This window comes from Hylaeus anthracinus, unplaced genomic scaffold (assembly GCF_026225885.1).
Source record: "Hylaeus anthracinus isolate JK02 unplaced genomic scaffold, UHH_iyHylAnth1.0_haploid 11978, whole genome shotgun sequence".
Taxonomy (NCBI): Eukaryota; Metazoa; Arthropoda; class Insecta; order Hymenoptera; family Colletidae; genus Hylaeus; species Hylaeus anthracinus.
Genome location: NW_026534326.1, coordinates 3580097 through 3598555, shown reverse-complemented (window position 1 = coordinate 3598555; position 18459 = coordinate 3580097). Strand labels below are relative to the sequence as shown.

At 33.0% G+C, this 18459-nt stretch overlaps 4 protein-coding genes and 3 long non-coding RNA genes across 10 annotated transcripts in view; 4 read left to right on the top strand and 3 right to left on the bottom strand.

Moving 5' to 3' along the window:
• The window catches only part of LOC128896797 (long-chain fatty acid transport protein 4-like), a 47999-nt gene extending 47544 nt beyond the window's left edge, over positions 1–455 (bottom strand). The window contains exon 1 of one of the 2 annotated variants that reach the window (XM_054160274.1): positions 386–455. In XM_054160274.1, the coding sequence (XP_054016249.1) occupies positions 386–440 (55 nt within the window). In that variant the 5' untranslated portion in view covers positions 441–455. Of the gene's footprint in view, positions 1–178; positions 320–385 lie in introns of those variants that run through there. The other variant, XM_054160275.1, reaches the window with a different exon arrangement.
• Positions 1–5336, top strand: part of LOC128896846 (uncharacterized) — a 12050-nt gene extending 6714 nt beyond the window's left edge. The window contains exon 3 of the long non-coding RNA XR_008462152.1: positions 4101–5336. This is a non-coding gene — a long non-coding RNA (uncharacterized LOC128896846). The remainder of the gene's footprint in view (positions 1–4100) is intronic.
• Positions 974–5882, bottom strand: LOC128896833 (uncharacterized). Of its 2 annotated transcripts, XR_008462119.1 has the most exons (3): positions 5685–5870; positions 4702–5486; positions 974–4236 (listed from the first exon to the last, which is right to left on the bottom strand). It is a non-coding gene; the product is annotated as an uncharacterized LOC128896833 (long non-coding RNA). The 2 variants fall into 2 exon arrangements; XR_008462118.1 differs by lacking the exon at positions 974–4236 and having other exon boundaries at positions 4765–5486; positions 5685–5882.
• Positions 5883–6424: 542 nt separating this feature from the next.
• Positions 6425–6996, top strand: LOC128896831 (uncharacterized). Its single transcript, XR_008462115.1, has 3 exons — positions 6425–6564; positions 6658–6858; positions 6937–6996. It is a non-coding gene; the product is annotated as an uncharacterized LOC128896831 (long non-coding RNA).
• Positions 6997–7292: 296 nt separating this feature from the next.
• Positions 7293–9730, bottom strand: LOC128896824 (ER membrane protein complex subunit 4). Its single transcript, XM_054160342.1, has 3 exons — positions 9543–9730; positions 8473–8744; positions 7293–7648 (listed from the first exon to the last, which is right to left on the bottom strand). Exons 1-3 carry the CDS (start codon positions 9605–9607, stop codon positions 7452–7454), a joined length of 534 nt encoding a protein of 177 aa, XP_054016317.1. The 5' UTR covers positions 9608–9730; the 3' UTR covers positions 7293–7451.
• Positions 9731–10656: 926 nt separating this feature from the next.
• LOC128896987 (U3 small nucleolar ribonucleoprotein protein IMP4) lies at positions 10657–11820 on the top strand. The gene has a single exon (XM_054160603.1). It carries the CDS (start codon positions 10799–10801, stop codon positions 11732–11734), a length of 936 nt encoding a protein of 311 aa, XP_054016578.1. The 5' UTR covers positions 10657–10798; the 3' UTR covers positions 11735–11820.
• An 828-nt stretch (positions 11821–12648) lies between these two features.
• On the top strand, positions 12649–18368 carry LOC128897040 (HMG box-containing protein 4). Of its 2 annotated transcripts, none has more exons than XM_054160683.1 (5): positions 12649–12950; positions 14631–15169; positions 15231–15306; positions 15390–15575; positions 17570–18368. In XM_054160683.1, exons 1-5 carry the CDS (start codon positions 12827–12829, stop codon positions 17980–17982), a joined length of 1338 nt encoding a protein of 445 aa, XP_054016658.1. In that variant the 5' UTR covers positions 12649–12826; the 3' UTR covers positions 17983–18368. The 2 variants fall into 2 exon arrangements, with proteins under 2 accessions (XP_054016658.1, XP_054016659.1); XM_054160684.1 differs by having other exon boundaries at positions 12650–12950; positions 14637–15169.
• Positions 18369–18459: the final 91 nt, after the last annotated feature.

Below are 18459 nucleotides of genomic sequence, written 5' to 3'. Positions count from 1 at the left end.
CGTCGATAAACTGTCGATAAATCGTCGGGACGCCGATAAACCGTCGAAAAATTGTCGATAAACCGTTGGGACGTCGATAAACTGTCTATAAATTGTCGATAAACTCCCGCTCACTGGACACTGTATACAATTTTTTCGTCAACTGTCGCTCACTGCTAAATTACCAACGATGACTTACGATGACTTATGCGCGGCTCTCCCGGAGTGAAATTGCGATCGCCGGATAGTCTTCGTCCGCGTCGGAACAAAAACTTGCCGAGCGAAGAAAACTCCACGTGAACGAGTGGAAGTTGGTTGAAGGGAGGGGGAAGAAAAGGAATCCCTCGCGTGAATGTACACCGGCCACGAAACGATGTCAGTTAGCCCGCGTACTAAATCGGAATACCTGCCAGTACCAAGCATGCTAGGCGGATATCGCGTCCAGGCCGATCTCCCTCCATCGTTTCGCAACCTGCTGTGCAGATACCGGTACCGCGAGCAGCCACCTTCTTTTTTTTTTTCCACTCATCTCGAACTCGATTTTTTTCCTTTCTGTCGATCTTCCTGCCGGAAGAAAGTTGAAAATAAATCCGTGAACGTGTTGCATGGAACAAAGTCGGTGAAACGTGGGTTGGTTACTTTGAAACGATTTGGGACGAGTCCTTTGAAAATTAGAAAAAAAATATATGTATAATATATTATTACTATATTAATTAAATGTCGTGAAAGAAAACGTTTGCTTCGCTGTTCATCGAAAATCAAGGATCGAATGGTAACTCTGTAACCTTGCTTTACATTTATTCATTATTCTAGGAATGAAAGATATTCTTGATCGTTAAGTTGAAGGGATAAGGGAATTAAAAGTTGAAATTGTACAGTCGAAATTTAATGATAACTTTGCTAACAAAATTTGTTAATATTTAAATGTCATTTTGGGACACACGATAAAATATTTAATTATACAGGGTGTCCCAAAAATGTTGTTTTTCTCCTTTTTAGAAGTCGGTTGAAAAGGATTGGAGAGTTGTTTAGGAGAGAATTATAGAATAACGGAATGTAGTAAAATTATAATTTGTATATGTAGTAGTATGTAGTGAAGTTAACAGTACGTTTAGGTGTAGAATTATTAATTCTGGGCTTCTGTAATGAATTATTTGTAACTATACTGTTGATGTTTCGGGGAATTAATATTTTTTTATGGATAGATGAAAAATAATAACGTTAATTAAAGTATGCTTTGTCTTTTGAATGTTGTAACGTGAATATTTTATATATTTGTGCATTTGCATTTTCCAAACATATCGTATATTTTCTTTTAATTACATTTGTGATAAACGCATAAATATTCGCGGTCCATCTATGACTTTAGTTCAAACGTATATACTTAATTTATTAAGTATGAAGAATATTAAGAGTAAATAATTTGTTAATTTATAAATATTCGTAATTTTGGTACAAGTACAAACCTTCTATGTCCCCAACCTGACGGACATTATTCTTATTGTCATTCTTTATAATTATTGTGATTATTAAGCAGACTTGTAATCCGTTTGAATAATAATAATTAGCAACAATGTATGGCTTCCAATCTTTCTATATATATAGATATATATACGTTGTAATCATTCTAATGGAGACTAGGTCGAGAATCTAGAAAGTTGGCAGTTCAATATACAAGGTGTCCCACATACTCCAACAAAATGTTAGAGGTCCTTGAAATGGGTCCTTTAACAGAAAAGCCCGGGAGGTGATTTCAAACAACATTTTCGCTAAGGAAAAAGTTGTTTCAAATCACCTCCCGAACCATCTCTTTCAAGGTGTTACAACGTTTTTAGAACACCCTGTATATACATAGTGGAGGTGATTTGAAACAACTTTTTCCTTAGCGAAAATGTTGTCCGAGGCTCCGTGACGGAGATATTAACGAAAAACCCCGGACCAATCAGAGCGCGTATGCCGGCGGAGGGCGGCCGCCTAGCACGCAGTCTACGCCTACCGCGGGTGCACCGCCGGCACGTTCGCGCTCTGATTGGTCCGGGGTTTTCTGTTAATATCTCCGTAACGGAGCCTCGCACGACATTTTCGCAAAGGAAAAAGTTGTTTCAAATCACCTCCCAAATTTCCCCTTTCATGGACCTCCAACCTTTTTTCGAACACCCTGTAGAATTGTAGATAATTAAATAATTGGTACCTATGTTATCGATTCAATGTTGAACAATCGCAAATACTCGAACCACTCGTTTCTAGGACCTCCAACACTTTTAAGACACCCTGTATATTGTATACATGTATATATTTATAAAAAATATTATTCCAGTATATCAAACCTATTATTTAATTTAAACACATGTCTTCCTATCAGTATTTATGGAATTGACTTTATACAGGGTGTCCCAGAAATGACTTTCAATATTTTTGGAATTTCGAAAATTAAAATCCAAGAAAATTATATTTCTCTTCCTACCGGACGAAAGCTGAAAGTAACCTTTTCTTTCAAGGACTTTCAATATTTTTGGAATTTCGAAAATTAAAATCCAAGAAAATTATATTTCTCTTTCCGACATCACCTCCGACATTTTTGAGACACCGTGTATAATAACACAACGACGAATAAATATTTCTATCTAAACTAGAGTTAGAAACGATTGAATATGAAGGTACAATAACAATTTCTACATATAATATAAATAATTGAATGTTTAATAAAACTACAGAATTAATTTCTACACCCAGTATATAACCGCTGTCAATTATTGGATAGGATTGGCTAAATTTGTTCCTCTTTTTTTTTTTGTTCAATTTGAAATAAACTACCTTGCGCGCAATAGCACATAAAACAGGAAAGTAACATTACACTATTACCTGCTTAATCTCGATATGAAACTACTTCAACAAACGAAATCTCAATAAAAAAATATATATATATACGTGTCGAATTCAGTAATCTCCTCCTTTTCGAAATCGGTTAATAAAAAAGTATTAGTCGAATCAAGCAATTTGCTTTGTTCCCTATAAAATACTTTCTATTTTTGTATTTGAAACATCTTTACTATATTACATAAAATACAAGAAAATTATATTTTTTAAACTAAAATTAGCACGTTTAGGAGGACACACAAATTTAGACTTAATTTAATTTCTTTCTTTCTTTTTTTTATACAAGGGTGTTGAATTTGAAAGTCACCATCGGTTTCTTTTTAATTAGTAGCATTGTATACTTTTCAATATACATAAATGTAGATCGTGTTCTGTTGAATACAATGACCAGTCACTCATGGTAGCCACGACAGGAAATAATAAATTTATTCTGTTGCGGCATCGTCCAACAACAGATACAAAACGAAAACGACTGCTTTCGATGAAATATGCAATATTTCTAGAAAAACAAATTTCTGGAAAAAACTGATTGCGATAGACAAATTCTAATTTCAGATGTCTATTTCATACATCAAAATTTATAAAATATACCTAGTTTTATCTGAGGAAGGATTTTACTATCAACGATACATGATAATATTGCTCCTAAATTAACTTTTAATAACTTCAATTGTTCATCTTCTAAAAACCTATAAAATACACTAGAAATATTTGAAGATAGTGGAAACAACATTTAGTTTGTCGAATAGATAAATTCATTATAATTATTTAAGTGTTTATATCATGTAAATGCACTGTAATAATACAGAGCAAGAACGATATATACAAAATCACTAAAATTGGAGAACTATTTAAGTTTATAATTATAGTACCAAATTATAGATAAATTATAGTAGTGGTTAAATAATCTTTCTGACAGGTAATGCTTTCTAAAAATTATAAAATCGATTACGTTTTTTTTTAATCAAAACCTACATTTTCTGTAAATATATTTATGTAAATAGAAACAACATAATGAAATTAATTAAATTACTAGAATACGACTCTATTTGAAATCATATATTTAATTATTACCTCACTATTGATATCATTCATGTAAATATTTTTCTATCAATATTACTCTTTGCTTCTTTACTATAATTTTTTCTGTTAAAAATATAATATACATCATGAAAAAGTGTAATACTCTAGTAGTAACTGTACAATGTTTCTTTCTTTGCATCAAACAAGTTTTCCTTCTTCAGCTTTCCTTTATCAGCAAAAGTAACGGAGACATTTGCGGCGAGTACAATAAACGACACATCCTGTACGCTTAAACTCGTATTGTTAGATCTCTGTCCTGCTTTCTCTCACAATTATTTCCGGTACGTAAATGTATACCTACTTAAGCGATAACAGCATTATGAATGAAACAAAATAAACGTTTTAAAGTCTGTCAACATTTTTCCATTGCGATATAAAATTTACAATCTATGAAAGGAAGATAGTTAATTTTTAAATAATTTTTCAGTAAATTTTAAAGATTAATCACTATTACTATTAGCAGTTCTTAATCTTGGATACTTATGGAAAACATATGGTTAAGAATGAATTATATTATATGTTCATTAAATACCGTTAGGAAGCTAAAAGAATTAGGAACATGCTAAGTGTGTTGTGTACTTATTAACTCAACCAAGTTTTTAAATATATACATGAAATAAAATCAACGACCATTATCCATGTCCCATTATCCAATACGAAAAATTTAAATTGCTTTAAACTGATTCGACAAGGAAAATTGTTTCCCAATGAAATATATTATAATAATTTATGTAAATTTATATATTCTGTAATAAAATATACCTGAAAATAGAAGAGGATAACAGAATGATTATTAAATATTATTTAAAATATTATAAATAAGACTTTATTATAAAATATTATAAATAATACTTTATTATTGTCCTCTAAGTGATACTGTTTTCGTTAAGTGTTGTCATATGTATTCTAAATGAGATTCTCTTGTGTTTTTTTTGCCCATATAATATAATTTTACTTTTAAGAACAATTCAATAATTGTTTTAAGCATTTCGTATTTATGTTGTTTAACAAATCCTTGTCTTTAATGTGGGCATTCAAATTTTGAAATAAACTTTCAATATTTAAATTTCTCATGACAGAAATGGTAATTTTTGAAAAACATTTCTTGTTTTTAATTTGTTTTCAATTCTATAAATGTTAAACATTTCTTCTGTAACAGTTATAGTCGAATAAGTATCTTTTCTTGGATATCTCAAACCACCAAGGATTTTTGTACGAATCAAAATTGAATATGCTTCTATTGAAGAGTTCTGTTCAAGAGTTTGATGCATGCGCAGCAGGTAAGTTTCTTTACAGTGTGCATTTCAACAAACCCTGTGTCATATACCATGGTGTGCTGTTGAATCAATAAATTCGATAGGAATATCTTCAATAGTTTTCACATCTTCAACATCTTCTTCAAAAAGTTCCGTAAAGCTCTTCTTAATTCTTTTAGAAGATATTGTCAAGATTCGATACCATTTTTCGCAAACTTAAAGCACCTTCTGGCCATTCGAAGTGATCAAAGCTTGCACCCATTGCTCTCAAAGTTGAGTACTGCTTGGGAACTTGAAAAATATAAATGTTTATCTTTACTTGATGGTACAGTTAAATGGTTAATAATTAAAGGCAGTTTATCATGTTGATTAAAAATAATAATATATACAAATTAAATATGAATGCAAGGCAGAAAACCCATGAAATTGGGTAATAAGTGCAAGATAAACTAGTTTTCGAGGTTAGGTTAAAATAAATGTACAACTTACATATTATAATGATACACATTTCGAATCAGTTGCTTCTTTTGCTTTATATCTTGTGTTTTTACACAATTCTATAAAAGAATAACGAACCATTGTTTCAGTTCTAGTACTTTATATCTTATGAGTGGTTATTAGTTCTTAGCTTGGCCGCTTTTGGGACATGGCGTCGCCACCGGTCTTGGAATGCAAAATGGCGGCCATTAGCAGTCTATAGGTATACAGGATGTTCCAAAACTGTTGGAGGTCCTTGAAAGGGGTGATTCGGGGGATGATTTAAAACAACTTTTTCCTTAGTGAAAATGTCCGGGGTTTCGTTATGGAGATATTAAGGGAAAACGTCGACCAATCAGAGCGCGAGTATGCCGGTGGAGCCTAGGCGGCCGCGCTGATTTGCTCTGCCGCACGCGGTAGCCCGAACCCCGCGACCAATCAGAGCGCGAGTATGCCGGTGGAGCGCGTAGCCTACGCTACCGCGAGCGCTCCATTGGCATACTCGCGCTCTGATTGGTCGACGTTTTCCCTTAATATCTCCTTAACGAAACCCCGAACAACTGTTTTGCAAAGGAAAAAGTTGTTTCAAATCATCCCCCGAACCTCACCTTTCAAGGACCACCGCCATTTTTAGGGCACCCTGTATATCTTCATATTTCTATGTTCTCAGCACGGATAGTACTATACATAGTTACCTACGTAGTAACCAATAGTGACATAGGGTGATATAGTATCAAACAGAACAGGTATATTTCAGTATATTTGTAATTGTTTGTAATCGTACAGAATATTTTCAACATTATGTGTCCGATAAAATTAGAAACGATGCTTTTATCGACAAAATCTTTATCAGTTGCTTCAAAGCTGTGATAAAATGTAATTACAGTAAGTGGTAAGTTCATAAAGAAAAAGATAAAATAATAATTTAAATCTTTAACTTTTTAAAAATTCTTATCCTTATAGTAATAACTTAATGTGCCATCAGGAAATACAGAAATAATCGTGAGCGATTGTTTCAGCGTAAAATGCAACGTCGAACGTGGGACGAGTGTTTGTCTAGGAATTTTAACTTGATTTGAAGTTTGATTAAATTTTGACGCGACACGAGGATTTCCACAAATAAAGAACTTCCAGCTAAACACATTTGTACGAATAATAGTCAATGAGAAAAATGTTCAAGTTTCTGGTACGTTTAAATAAACATTTTTATTATTACTGTTTCCTACGCATAAAAAAAAAAGTAAAAATATTGTTTTTTCATTAGATAACCTTAGGTGTGGGAGTCTATGCTGGTATATACATAAGTCAAAATTATGAGGTATGTTCAAAAACGTTTGTCATTTTTTAATGTAACATAAAGAATTAACTAAGTAACGAAACGTCTACTATGTATACAAAGTAATTTTCTGTTCCAGGTACCTCGTGTGGATGATCCTTCTAAAATAATCGAACGGATAAAGCAATTTGCAGATGAATATAAAAAAAAGTAATAACTAGCAGTAATTTATCTAACGACACATATATCTATATAAATATATGTAAATATACATATATATTATGTTTACGGAATACATTTAAATAAGATGTATTGTACAATTTATATAAGTATGTAACGCATAATTATAATGCATAGTCCTTTTGATTTTATTTAATAAAACATTTTCATGTAGTGTACCGTAACTTTTTATAATTTATGGGCAAAGTAACATATACCTAAATTTACAACAGTTATCTTCCTTAAGTATGTATGTAACATTTTCAATTTAACTCTGTCTTACGTCATACATATATAAATCCACCACCGGAATACTCCAATCGTGCTTGAGGTTCCACGAATGCCAACCAATCTGATGCATGCGTTGGTAGTAATCCCATCGACTGACATTTGTACAATGCCAATGCGATGTTTACCAGTTGTCCAAGAAAGTATACAAACTTTTGACCAAATGCATGAGTTCCTTCGATTACTTTAAATGCTATAAAAACAATTCGACAAATGTTCTAAACAACTTTATATAAATGTCAAATTTACTATTAAATAGAAATATATAAATCCCAAAAAAGAATTGTACAAGTTTGTTAGATTTTTAATAAACAATATATACAAAGTTTCAATCGAAAGATGTGAAACCATATAAATTAAATAATTTTAAATACATAAATACAGTTCTAATTTTTTTAAATAGTTGAATAAATATATATATCTGAAAAACCATGAAAGATAGGCTTTTCAGATTTTGTATACAGATTAATAAAATATCTGAGACTACTATATATCTGACAACTACGATTAAATTAAAACTTGAAATATGACAAAAATAATGACCTTAATTTTATTAAGTTGTAATAGAAAAAGAGAAATCACAGTGAGAAGCAAATCAATAACATCTAAAGGTCAACGCTAGTCCAAACGTTCAGGCTTAAGGAGATCTATAGAAGGATAAAGCTCGAAAAACACTAGTTTAAACTTTCTCATAAGCAATAAAAAAAAAAACTACAGTACTAAACTATGAACTTACTATATACAGTCAGTGTAAGAAGTATTTGTACAGCGATCAATTTAAAATAAATGTTTCTTGTACGAATACTTATTACACTGACTGTATGTTACAATTTTTACTTTCATTTAATCAAAAAATTTGTCTACATATATAAGGTGTTCTATGAGCTATAATATTAACAGGTAGAATTTAATAGTATTTAACAGTATTTGAATTTAATAGTATATATGAAAATCTAATATCACGTTAGATTAGAACACCCTATATAAGCACATATATTTGTCCGCATTCATACTTACTTTGTTGAAGAGTAAATAATGCTTTCACTGGCCTAATGATCAGCATACTGACCATCATAATAGGAAATATTGCTATAGAATTACCCGCCATGTACATAATGAATAAATTCATCGGAACTTGTTTCAAAGGACCTAAAGCTAGATCCCATGATTTTTTTATTATCAAGTGATTGGAATCAGTCTCTCTAATAGAATCGGCTGCATGAAACAAAGCAACTGCCGGTGTGTAACCTGGCGGAGAAGGGATGTCCACATTTTTGTCCTGCTTGTTTCTATGACAGACAATGTTATGGGTTTCATAATAATTATAATAATTAAAACAGTTATAGTGTTACTACTATATATATAACGAGAATCATTCTGTTATAAATAGTTGTTGACACAGTATTAATATATACATAATACTATAAAATTTGACTTTCAAATAGGTTTTTACTGCAGTGAGTAACTTCAATATTTCAATACTTTACAATTTTTTTACAGAAAATAGAACACGAAGAGTTTCATTTGTTGAATATTGGGTATTCAAAAAAGTTTGTGGCATTTCTCAAGCATTTGCACGATTTCATTGCATTGTACTGTGATTGGTCAACCACAGCATTATGCATCTTTGACATCAAAGTTTGATGGAGAATTTGGCTGTAAACAGCACAAATTTTTTCACAAGCCTGCATAGCATTCTTGCTTTGATCGAAGCGATATTGTAAAATGTAGTGAATTTTCTCATTATTTATCTTCGTGTTCAAGATGTTATATGAAAACAAAATAAAAATTGTTAAGTGTATATGGATGTCAAAATTATTCACTGTAATGTAAATAAAGACATGCTACTGCAATACCAATGAAAATAATATATCATAACCTGTATCCTTCATAATTCAATTCTTCATTGTCATCAAAAATCAACAATAATTATTATTACATTAAATTTCTGCAACTAATACCATAAGATGCACAGAAATTTAAGAAACATTCATACTGTTTAATACATTACAAGATATGATACTAACTAGTAGTGGGAGTGGATGTAATTAAAAAAAAAATGGAAATTTGAAAGTATGGTTATTTACTTGTGAGCAAAATCCAGAGCCCATTTGGATCGTTTTGTGTTTTGTTTAACAGCCATCATTACCATTACACGTAGTTTATACTTTTGTATTATTAATGTTTTTTTTTTCTATACTGTATACCACTTCGTGATAGATACATTTAGGCAATAAATACAATATGGTTGCGACCATACAGTGATTGGATTATTTAGACAGGCACCGCTCAGTGAGCCGCTCAGTAAGCCGCTCTGCGAGGGCTCATAGAGCGGATGAGCTTGAACATTTTTCGCAGAGATGGAAAAAACCCTAGGCTTTGATTTAATCTGAAGTTTGTCGATGTTTTATCTAGTTTCTTTCTTTGGAAAATGTTGAAAAGAGGAAATGAGACAAACATATGGGCAAACTTAAAATTTATTTGAAGCCTAGGGTTTTGCCCATCTCTGCTTCGGACTATACAGGGTGATCCAAAAATGTTGGAAGTCATTGAAATGGATGGTTCGGGAGGTGATTTGAAACAACTTTTTCCTTAGCGAAAATGATGTCAAGGCTTCGTTAAGGAGATATTAAGGGAAAACGTCGACCAATCAGAGCACGCGGCCGCCTCGCGCTTTGATTGGTCGACGTTTTCCCTTAATATCTCCTTAACGAGGCCTCACACAACATTTTCGCTAAGGAAAAAGTTGTTTCAAATCACCCCCCGAACCAATTTTACCTTTCAAAATTAATTAAACTGAGAAAATGACTTATGATAATATTATAATAAACACATATTAAGACTTTGTTTCAATTATACAAAAATTTATCTATTTCTTATATACTTTGGCGGTTTTCTTTTTTTCTTTACTCGTAGAATGTTCTCTATTTCTTATTCTTGCTACTTGTAATGCATGGAGTAAGCAACAGTGTCTTCTTTATGGCTTACACATGGGAAAGAACTAGTTGCTAGTTACTAATAACTAGTTACTAATAACTAGTTACTCATAACTAGTCACTCATAACTTGTGCCTAGTTACTAATAACTAGGTACTAATAACTAGTTACTCATAACTTGTGCCTAGTTACTAATAACTAGTTACTCAGAACTAGTAACTAGTTACTAGTTGCTGATACCCAGTTACTAGTTACTAGGATAGAGCTCAATGGTAATACACCCATTGTTTCTTCAAAACACGTGTCTGTTTATCATAACCTAAAATTCATCTGTCATCACTGTCTTAATGATCAAGACAGAACTAGAATATTATCATAGAAACAGAAATACATATTAATAGTCAAAAATGCTAAGAAGACAAGCAAGGCTTCGTAGGGAGTATCTCTACAGAAAGTCAGTTCAAGACAAATTGAAAAGCATACAAGAGAAAAAAGAGAAACTGAGGCGTAGCCTGGAAGAAAATATTCCCATACATCCAAATCTAAGAAAGGATGCTTTACAAATACAGAAGAGACTGGAATGGGAAGACGCAGGTCCAGAACTGGCTGTGGCCTTGGGAACAGAGACTGGAGGAGCTTTAGGATCCCACGAAGACGATGAGTATCGTTGGGCAGGAGTTGAAGATCCAAAAATTGTGATCACTACCTCTCGTGATCCAAGTTCTAGGTTGAAAATGTTCGTCAAGGAACTGCGGTTGATATTTCCCAATTCGCAAAGGATGAATCGAGGAAACTATGAAATGAAGCAGCTCATACATGCCTGTCGGGCGAATGACGTTACAGATTTCATAATCGTGCACGAGCACAGGGGTGTACCCGACTCTCTGGTCATTTGTCACCTGCCATATGGGCCCACAGCGTACTTTACAATGTCAGATGTTGTTATGAGGCATGACATACCCAATATCGGAACAATGTCGGAGCAATATCCCCATTTAATTTTCCACAATTTCAAAACAAAGTTGGGTACACGAGTCACTAACATTCTGAAGTACCTGTTTCCTGTACCGAAGGAAGACAGCAAGAGAATAATTACTTTTGCGAATCACGACGACTACGTATCGTTTCGGCATCATACGTACAAGAAGGTCAATGGAAAAGACATAGAATTAACAGAAGTCGGACCAAGGTTTCAGTTGAAACTGTACGAAATCAAATTGGGCACGTTAGATGCGGAGACTGCTGCAGACACAGAATGGGCTCTGAGGCCCTACATGAATACTACCCACAAACGAAGATTCTTGTCCAACGAAGACGGTTGGCAACAGGAAGATGATATTTAACTTTCTAGTACTTGAATTATTCGAATAAATATTCTAACAATGTAAATAACAAGCTTTATTTTACATTATACATTATACATTCTTGATTTTATTTTACATTATACATTATACATTATACACTCTTGATTTTATTTTATTTTATTAAAATAAATATTCTAACAATGTAAATAATAAGCTTTCGTGTCAAACATTGTAAACCTAGCTTAAGCTGTAATTTATAATTATGGTAATAATTATATATATATATATATATATATATAATAATATAAATTTCTAATAATATAGATGTAGTGGTTTTGCCAATTTATTCGATTGTAAACAGTTTTATATATACATGGATTAAATAATATTAATTTTTAATAATACATTCAGTCTTTTCAAATGTTCTAATTTATTTATAACCAAATTTTGTATTGTATTAGATGCATAAGCCGCGTTATACGAAATTCTATACAGGGTGTCCCAAATATGTTGTAACATCTTGAAAGGGGTGGTTCGGAAGGTGATTTGAAACAACTTTTTCCTTAGCTAAAATGTTGTCCGCGGCTTCGTTGAGGAGATATTAACAGAAAACACTGACCAATCAGCGGCCGCTCCATTGGCATACTCGCGCTCTGATTGGTCGGGGAGCACGCCCGCCATGGGCTCTAATTGGTCGAGGAGCGTGGCCGCCTCGCGCTATGATTGGTCGCTCCACCAGCGTACTCGCGCTCTGATTGGTCGGGGTTTTCCGTTAATATCTCCTCAACAAAGCTTCGGACAACATTTTCGCTAAGAAAAAAGTTGTTTCAAATCATCCCCTGAACCACCCTTTTCAACGACTTCCAACATTTTTGGAACACTCTCTATAAATAAAATGATCGAACAGCATAGAGATTTTGAAATTTCGCGCGTCGCCGAGATGCGCGTGCGAGATGTGCAGTAGTGCCCTCCAGTTTTCTCCATGGCAGTTGTTTTTAAAAACGTCACACGAATAAAACGAAGGATTCCACGGATTTAACGAAGGAGTTTAGCTCCCGTAAAAGGGAAAAAAAACGAAATTTCGTCAGATGAGCACTTTTTGTAAGGTCGAAAAAAGCTCGCTGTGCCGCGATGCAAACTAACGTTCGTAAGCCCGCGAAATCCGAGAAGACGCCACGGCGCAAGAAGCTCGCCACGGAGCAACAGAGCGCCGCTATGGATATGTTCGTAACACCGAAACGTCAAAAGAGTGACGGTGAGATCAGCATTTATTTAATAAGGAAAGATATATCGTAGATCAGTTGCTTGTATTGCTCGTGTACGCTTGCAGTTTTTCTGCATGATTGTCCGCGTACAGTAGTTAATTTGTCGATTTACTTGGCGATATTTTGGTCCGAGCTGAGTTTTCGTTACTAGCGCTTTTTCTTCGACGCGGTCAACCCTGGAACTAACATCTACAATATTTTCTAGGTTATGTTTTCCTTTTTCGAATTCAATCAAACAAAATTATACACTGATGCGATTAAATGAAATCTTTGTTATGAAATACATATGAACCCTGGCACTTTTCACTAATTTTCGAAATCACAATTCTATATATATATATATAGCAAATATTAAGTTCATATAGTTTTCTAATTTTTGTTGTGAATGTTACAGGCAAATAGAAGTATTAAAGTTTTATATATATACCAGTTTGTAGCTCTTGTATTGCTCTCTCATATTCGGAATTAAGTACTAACATTTATACATTCCTGATTTTATTTTGAAAATTGAAATTCTTTCTCCGTTGCTAAGTAGAGAAATTTTCAATACTCTCAAATTAAATACTAACAAACATTTATATATTGCCGATTTTATTTTGAAAATTGACATTTTTCCTCCATCGTTAAATAGAGAAGTCTTAAATGCTCTCAAATTAAATACTAACGAACATTATACATTATACATTCTTGATTTTATTTAATATTATACGTTATACATTCTTATTTATACATTATACAGTCCTGATTTTATTTTGAAAATTCAAATTCTTTCTACATTGTTCAGCTGAGAAGTCTTCAACACTCTAAAATCAAGTACGTCAATTAAATGATACTTGTCACAAGCTATATTAACTTCTTAAAAAAGTTCCAAAGTCCTATTTCCGATACCATCATAAAAAGAATTCCAATTTCCATGATATTTCTAAATTAATAAAATCAAAAATAGACAATCACAGTATTTAATATAATACGGTATAACAGTGCAATTGAAGAACATGTATAATATGAAACTTAAATACTTTTATTTAGTTTAAACATTCATTCTGAAAGAAGCTAGAAAGAAGAAATGAAAATCAAAACAAAATTAGAATCCTATTCGAATAAATTGTCTTTAAACTATAATCCTACACATTGCATTCATATTGAATTATATATGGAAAGTACAATTAAGATTGCAATAAAACACCAAGCACTTCTCGATTTGCTTAAATATTAAATCTATCTTTTCCCCATAAAGTAGACACAAATCAACTTGAACTAATTTTTGGGAATACGATTGTATACCAACTATATTGCAAACAGAAACATCAACACCCAGAAAGAATTGCTTGCGTTTCAATCAATATCACATGATACTCTTCTCAATAAAATCTTCCTCTGAGACATACCACATTTATATACAATCTTCTTACAAAGCATACAAGAGACTTTCCTCGCACTTAAACATAACATTCAATCTAAAAGAATGTTATTCTACCAAACGTTTAATGTATCCATAAGAAAACACTAAGTGCAGTAAACTATGTTTGGATGTTCACGATACGTTGTTATGTTTGCATATATATCTATCTTGACTCCCCCGATTGCTGTGAGAGTGGTAGTTAGCCCCTGAAAATGTATATTGGTCCCTTTCTCTTTCTTGGCAAGGTGCAGTCCGCTTTATCTTTCAGATCTAGAGGTCACTGGTATCTCCCGCAGTGGCCGTGTCAGAAAGAAATCATCCAAACTCGTTGACTTTGAATCACCAGATGATTTTACGGATAAGAAGTACAAACTACAGAAGGTTCAGCAATTACAAGCTCAACAACTGTTGGACAGATATGAGACGCAGCATATGTCACCCAGCCATTCCATACAACATGGAAGTGGTGGGAGGCAGAGGAAAAATTCTAGTTCCAGTTCCGGACAGCAAAGAATCAAAACAGAGACATTGTCCGATAACGAAGGCCAGTCGTCTGGATCTGAATCTGACGATCCAAGTGGACTGAACGAATATGAAAGATACAGTATGGATTCTGTGAGTGACGATGACATAGATCCTCTCATGATAGATGACAGAGAGGCAGGATTCAGAAAGCTCGAACCACCTGGTCAGGAAACTCCTTCACAAGCGAACAGTTTGTACATGCTTGAGAAATGTAAAAAAAAACTGATTATCAAAGATGGGAAAATAATTGGTAGAATGAAGGCACAGCGAAAAGACAAAGGGGTATGTACGAAATGAAAGTTACTAAGGAGGTTATTATACGATTCAATGATGTTCTTTTTAGAAAACAAGATTCACCGCTTACATGTTGTGGGCTAAAGAGATTAGGCAAGAGTTACTCGAGCAATGTCCTTACATGGGTATTTAAACTTTCATTGTTTCTCTATGATCGAATGGAGCCAACGAACAGTGCTAATATGATATTTGTGAAAAATTTTTGTAGATTTTGCAGCTATTTCTAAACGTTTAGGAGAACTGTGGGCTACGGTTCCGAATCTGGAAAAGTATAACTGGCGCAGACGCGCGAAACGCTTGGCAGCGAAGCCTCACTCTTTACCACCGAGTAAAGATGAGCCAGTTTGGAAAATGCCGCCGCCAGCCTCGCGAAAAAAGTTCATTAACAAAATTGGTGGGTTTGTTGGTTCTCATGTATTCATCATTTTTCACGAGTACGTCGTTAAAGTTACGTGGGTAGCTCGTTCATCCTAATTTGCTTCTCGTGCACGCGTATTAGACGAACATTGATCGGGCAAATTATTGTTTTCTATTTTTTTTTTATGGCTAAAGTTTATCTAGTAGATGTTTCATCCTCATTTGTTTTGTATGCATGCATCTTTAGAGGTAGAACCCATGAACAGTAAGCTGTGGCATTTTAGAGTGACATTTTTTTAGAGAAACTGATAGCAGGAGGTGAAACAAACATTTTTGGTGCAAGGAAACAATTTTAAAAATACGATTTTCTATTTGGAATACAGTGGGTGTAGAATGTATTCCTACACCAATCAATTTTTCAAAAAACTTTTGTGTGAAATTGTAGTTTCTTAACTTCTCTTTTTATATTCAATGATTACAAACAACATTTATTAGTTAATGTAATTTGTGAAATTGACAAAAAAATGGGAAAAGTGGGTAAAAGTATGGAAGCAATAAGTATTTGTATGATTCTTATGACGAACCATTTAGAGTAGAGTTTATTGCTCCGTAGGAATTAGAAAACATCAAATTTTTAGTAAATTACTTTTAAAAATGGCTCTAATAGAGGAATCGAAGAAGATCCCACTTCGAACAACTAATAATTTAGTTAATTTAATGCTTCGAAGAGTTGCAATAATTATAAAATCAAAAGGAAATCCCTACGAAGGAAGTATTATGTGTATACTTATAATGTAATATATATATGTATTTTTTTTTTTTAATGAAGTTTTAAAAATTAAACAGTTGTGCGAATACTTATTCCTTCAATATTTCTATCGATTAATTGTTTCTTTTTTTTGTTAATTTCATAACTTACATAAATAGCTATTTTCTTTGGTACTCTATCTATTCTAGAGATTGTGAGAATATGTAGAATGTCATTGTTTATCAAAAATAAGTTAATAAAACAATTTTACAAAAATTACATTTTTTGGAAATTGATCAGTGTGCGAATACTTTCTACACCCACTGTATACGTGGGTAAATGTTTCTCTTCCTTTCAAGAATATTTTTAGAAATACACAGATTTGTAGGGGATATGATCTACAAAAAAAAAAATATAGATGTCGAATTGAGTAACCTCTTTCTTTTCGAAGTCGGTTAAAAAGTATTGTGAATCGAGTTTGTATGGCCAGCACTTCTCGAATTATAAAGCTTGATATACAATTTTTAATTGGAACTGGTGTGAAATCATACAGAAAACCAGTCTTTTGGAAATAATTCACAAAATACAGTCAGCGTAATAAGTATTCGTACAGGAACCATTTATTTTAAATGGGTACGAATACCTTTTACACTGACTTATTGTTTAGTTTAATATTATACAAGAAAGCTTCTCTTTAGTGAATTAAAATACATATTTCTCTTGCAGACATTCCTTTTTTTAACGTACCAGAAATTTTCAAAAAATTAGTTTCTCGCAAGTAACTCAGGAAATTTTAATTTTGAATTCAAAGTACTACCCATAATACATCAGATAATTCATACAAATATATTATGAATCTCTTTTCTCATCTTGCAACGATATTCACTCAAATTTCATACGTCTCTTGCAGACATTCGTTTTGTAACGTACCAGAAATTTCCAAAAAATTAGTTTCTTGCAAGTAACTTAGGAAATTTTAATTTTGAATTCAAAGTACTACCCATAATACATCAGTTAATTCATACAAATATATTATGAATCTCTTTTTTCATCTTGCAATGATATTCACTCAAATTTCAACAAGTTCTTCAAGTATATTTCAAATGGAAAATCGTATTTCTCAATGAATATAGTTTGTAATGGAGATACAAATTTTTACCTTCCACGAAAATGTTTGTTTTATTATCATCACTTAAAAATATTGCTGTAAAATGACACATCCTGACAAACAGTCTGACGAAAATAGAGCATTTTATGGTATTCTTTTGTTTCTTCAATTCCAGGTAATGGGAAAGAGCAAAAACCAGCTACCTCGAAAAAGACTATACAGCTAGGCCTACCGTCCGTTGTAGGAAACGTACCAGTGTCTCCACCGTCGAATCGAACAGGGAAAGACTTGGTTAACGAGCCCATGATAGGCACAGGAATGTACAAAGTTGTTGGAACACAGCCTATAGACGTAGCTGCCCATTTAAAGCTTCTTGGCGAGAGTTTGACCATCATTGGCGAACGATTGAAAGAACACGACGGGCAGATAGCTGTTTCGGGCAGTCTGTCGGTTCTCCTGGACTCTTTACTCTGCGCTCTAGGTCCCCTGATCTGTCTCACCCAACAGATCCCAGAAACCAACGGAGCCAAACACGAAACACTCTCTCAAATGCTCGACAATATCGCCTACCTTATGCCTGGTTTATAATGCATGGAAAACTGGAAAACACTGGAAAACTATTCTGTAATAATCCACACTGTGTATATATATGTATATATATGGAGGATTGTATCAAATATTGCACAAAGATACGAACTCGAAATTTTCGATGTTAATTTCTCATGAAATTCTGGTAAAATATGACGAAACAAAGAAAAAACGCCCTTGTTAAACCCTCTGAGTCTATAATTAATTGTAATATGCAGTGGGCAAGATTTAGAGCTCAACATTATTTATTAATGTAGAAATATATAAAAACAACGAATTAAAAGAATACAGTCAGCGTAATAAGTATTTGTACAGGAACCATTTATTTTAAATGGATTGCTGTACGAATACCTTTTACATTGACCGTATTGGTTTTTCAAATATTATACAATTTGTACAGGAACCATTTATTTTAAATGGATTGCTGTACGAATACCTTTTACATTGACCGTATTGGTTTTTCAAATATTATACAAT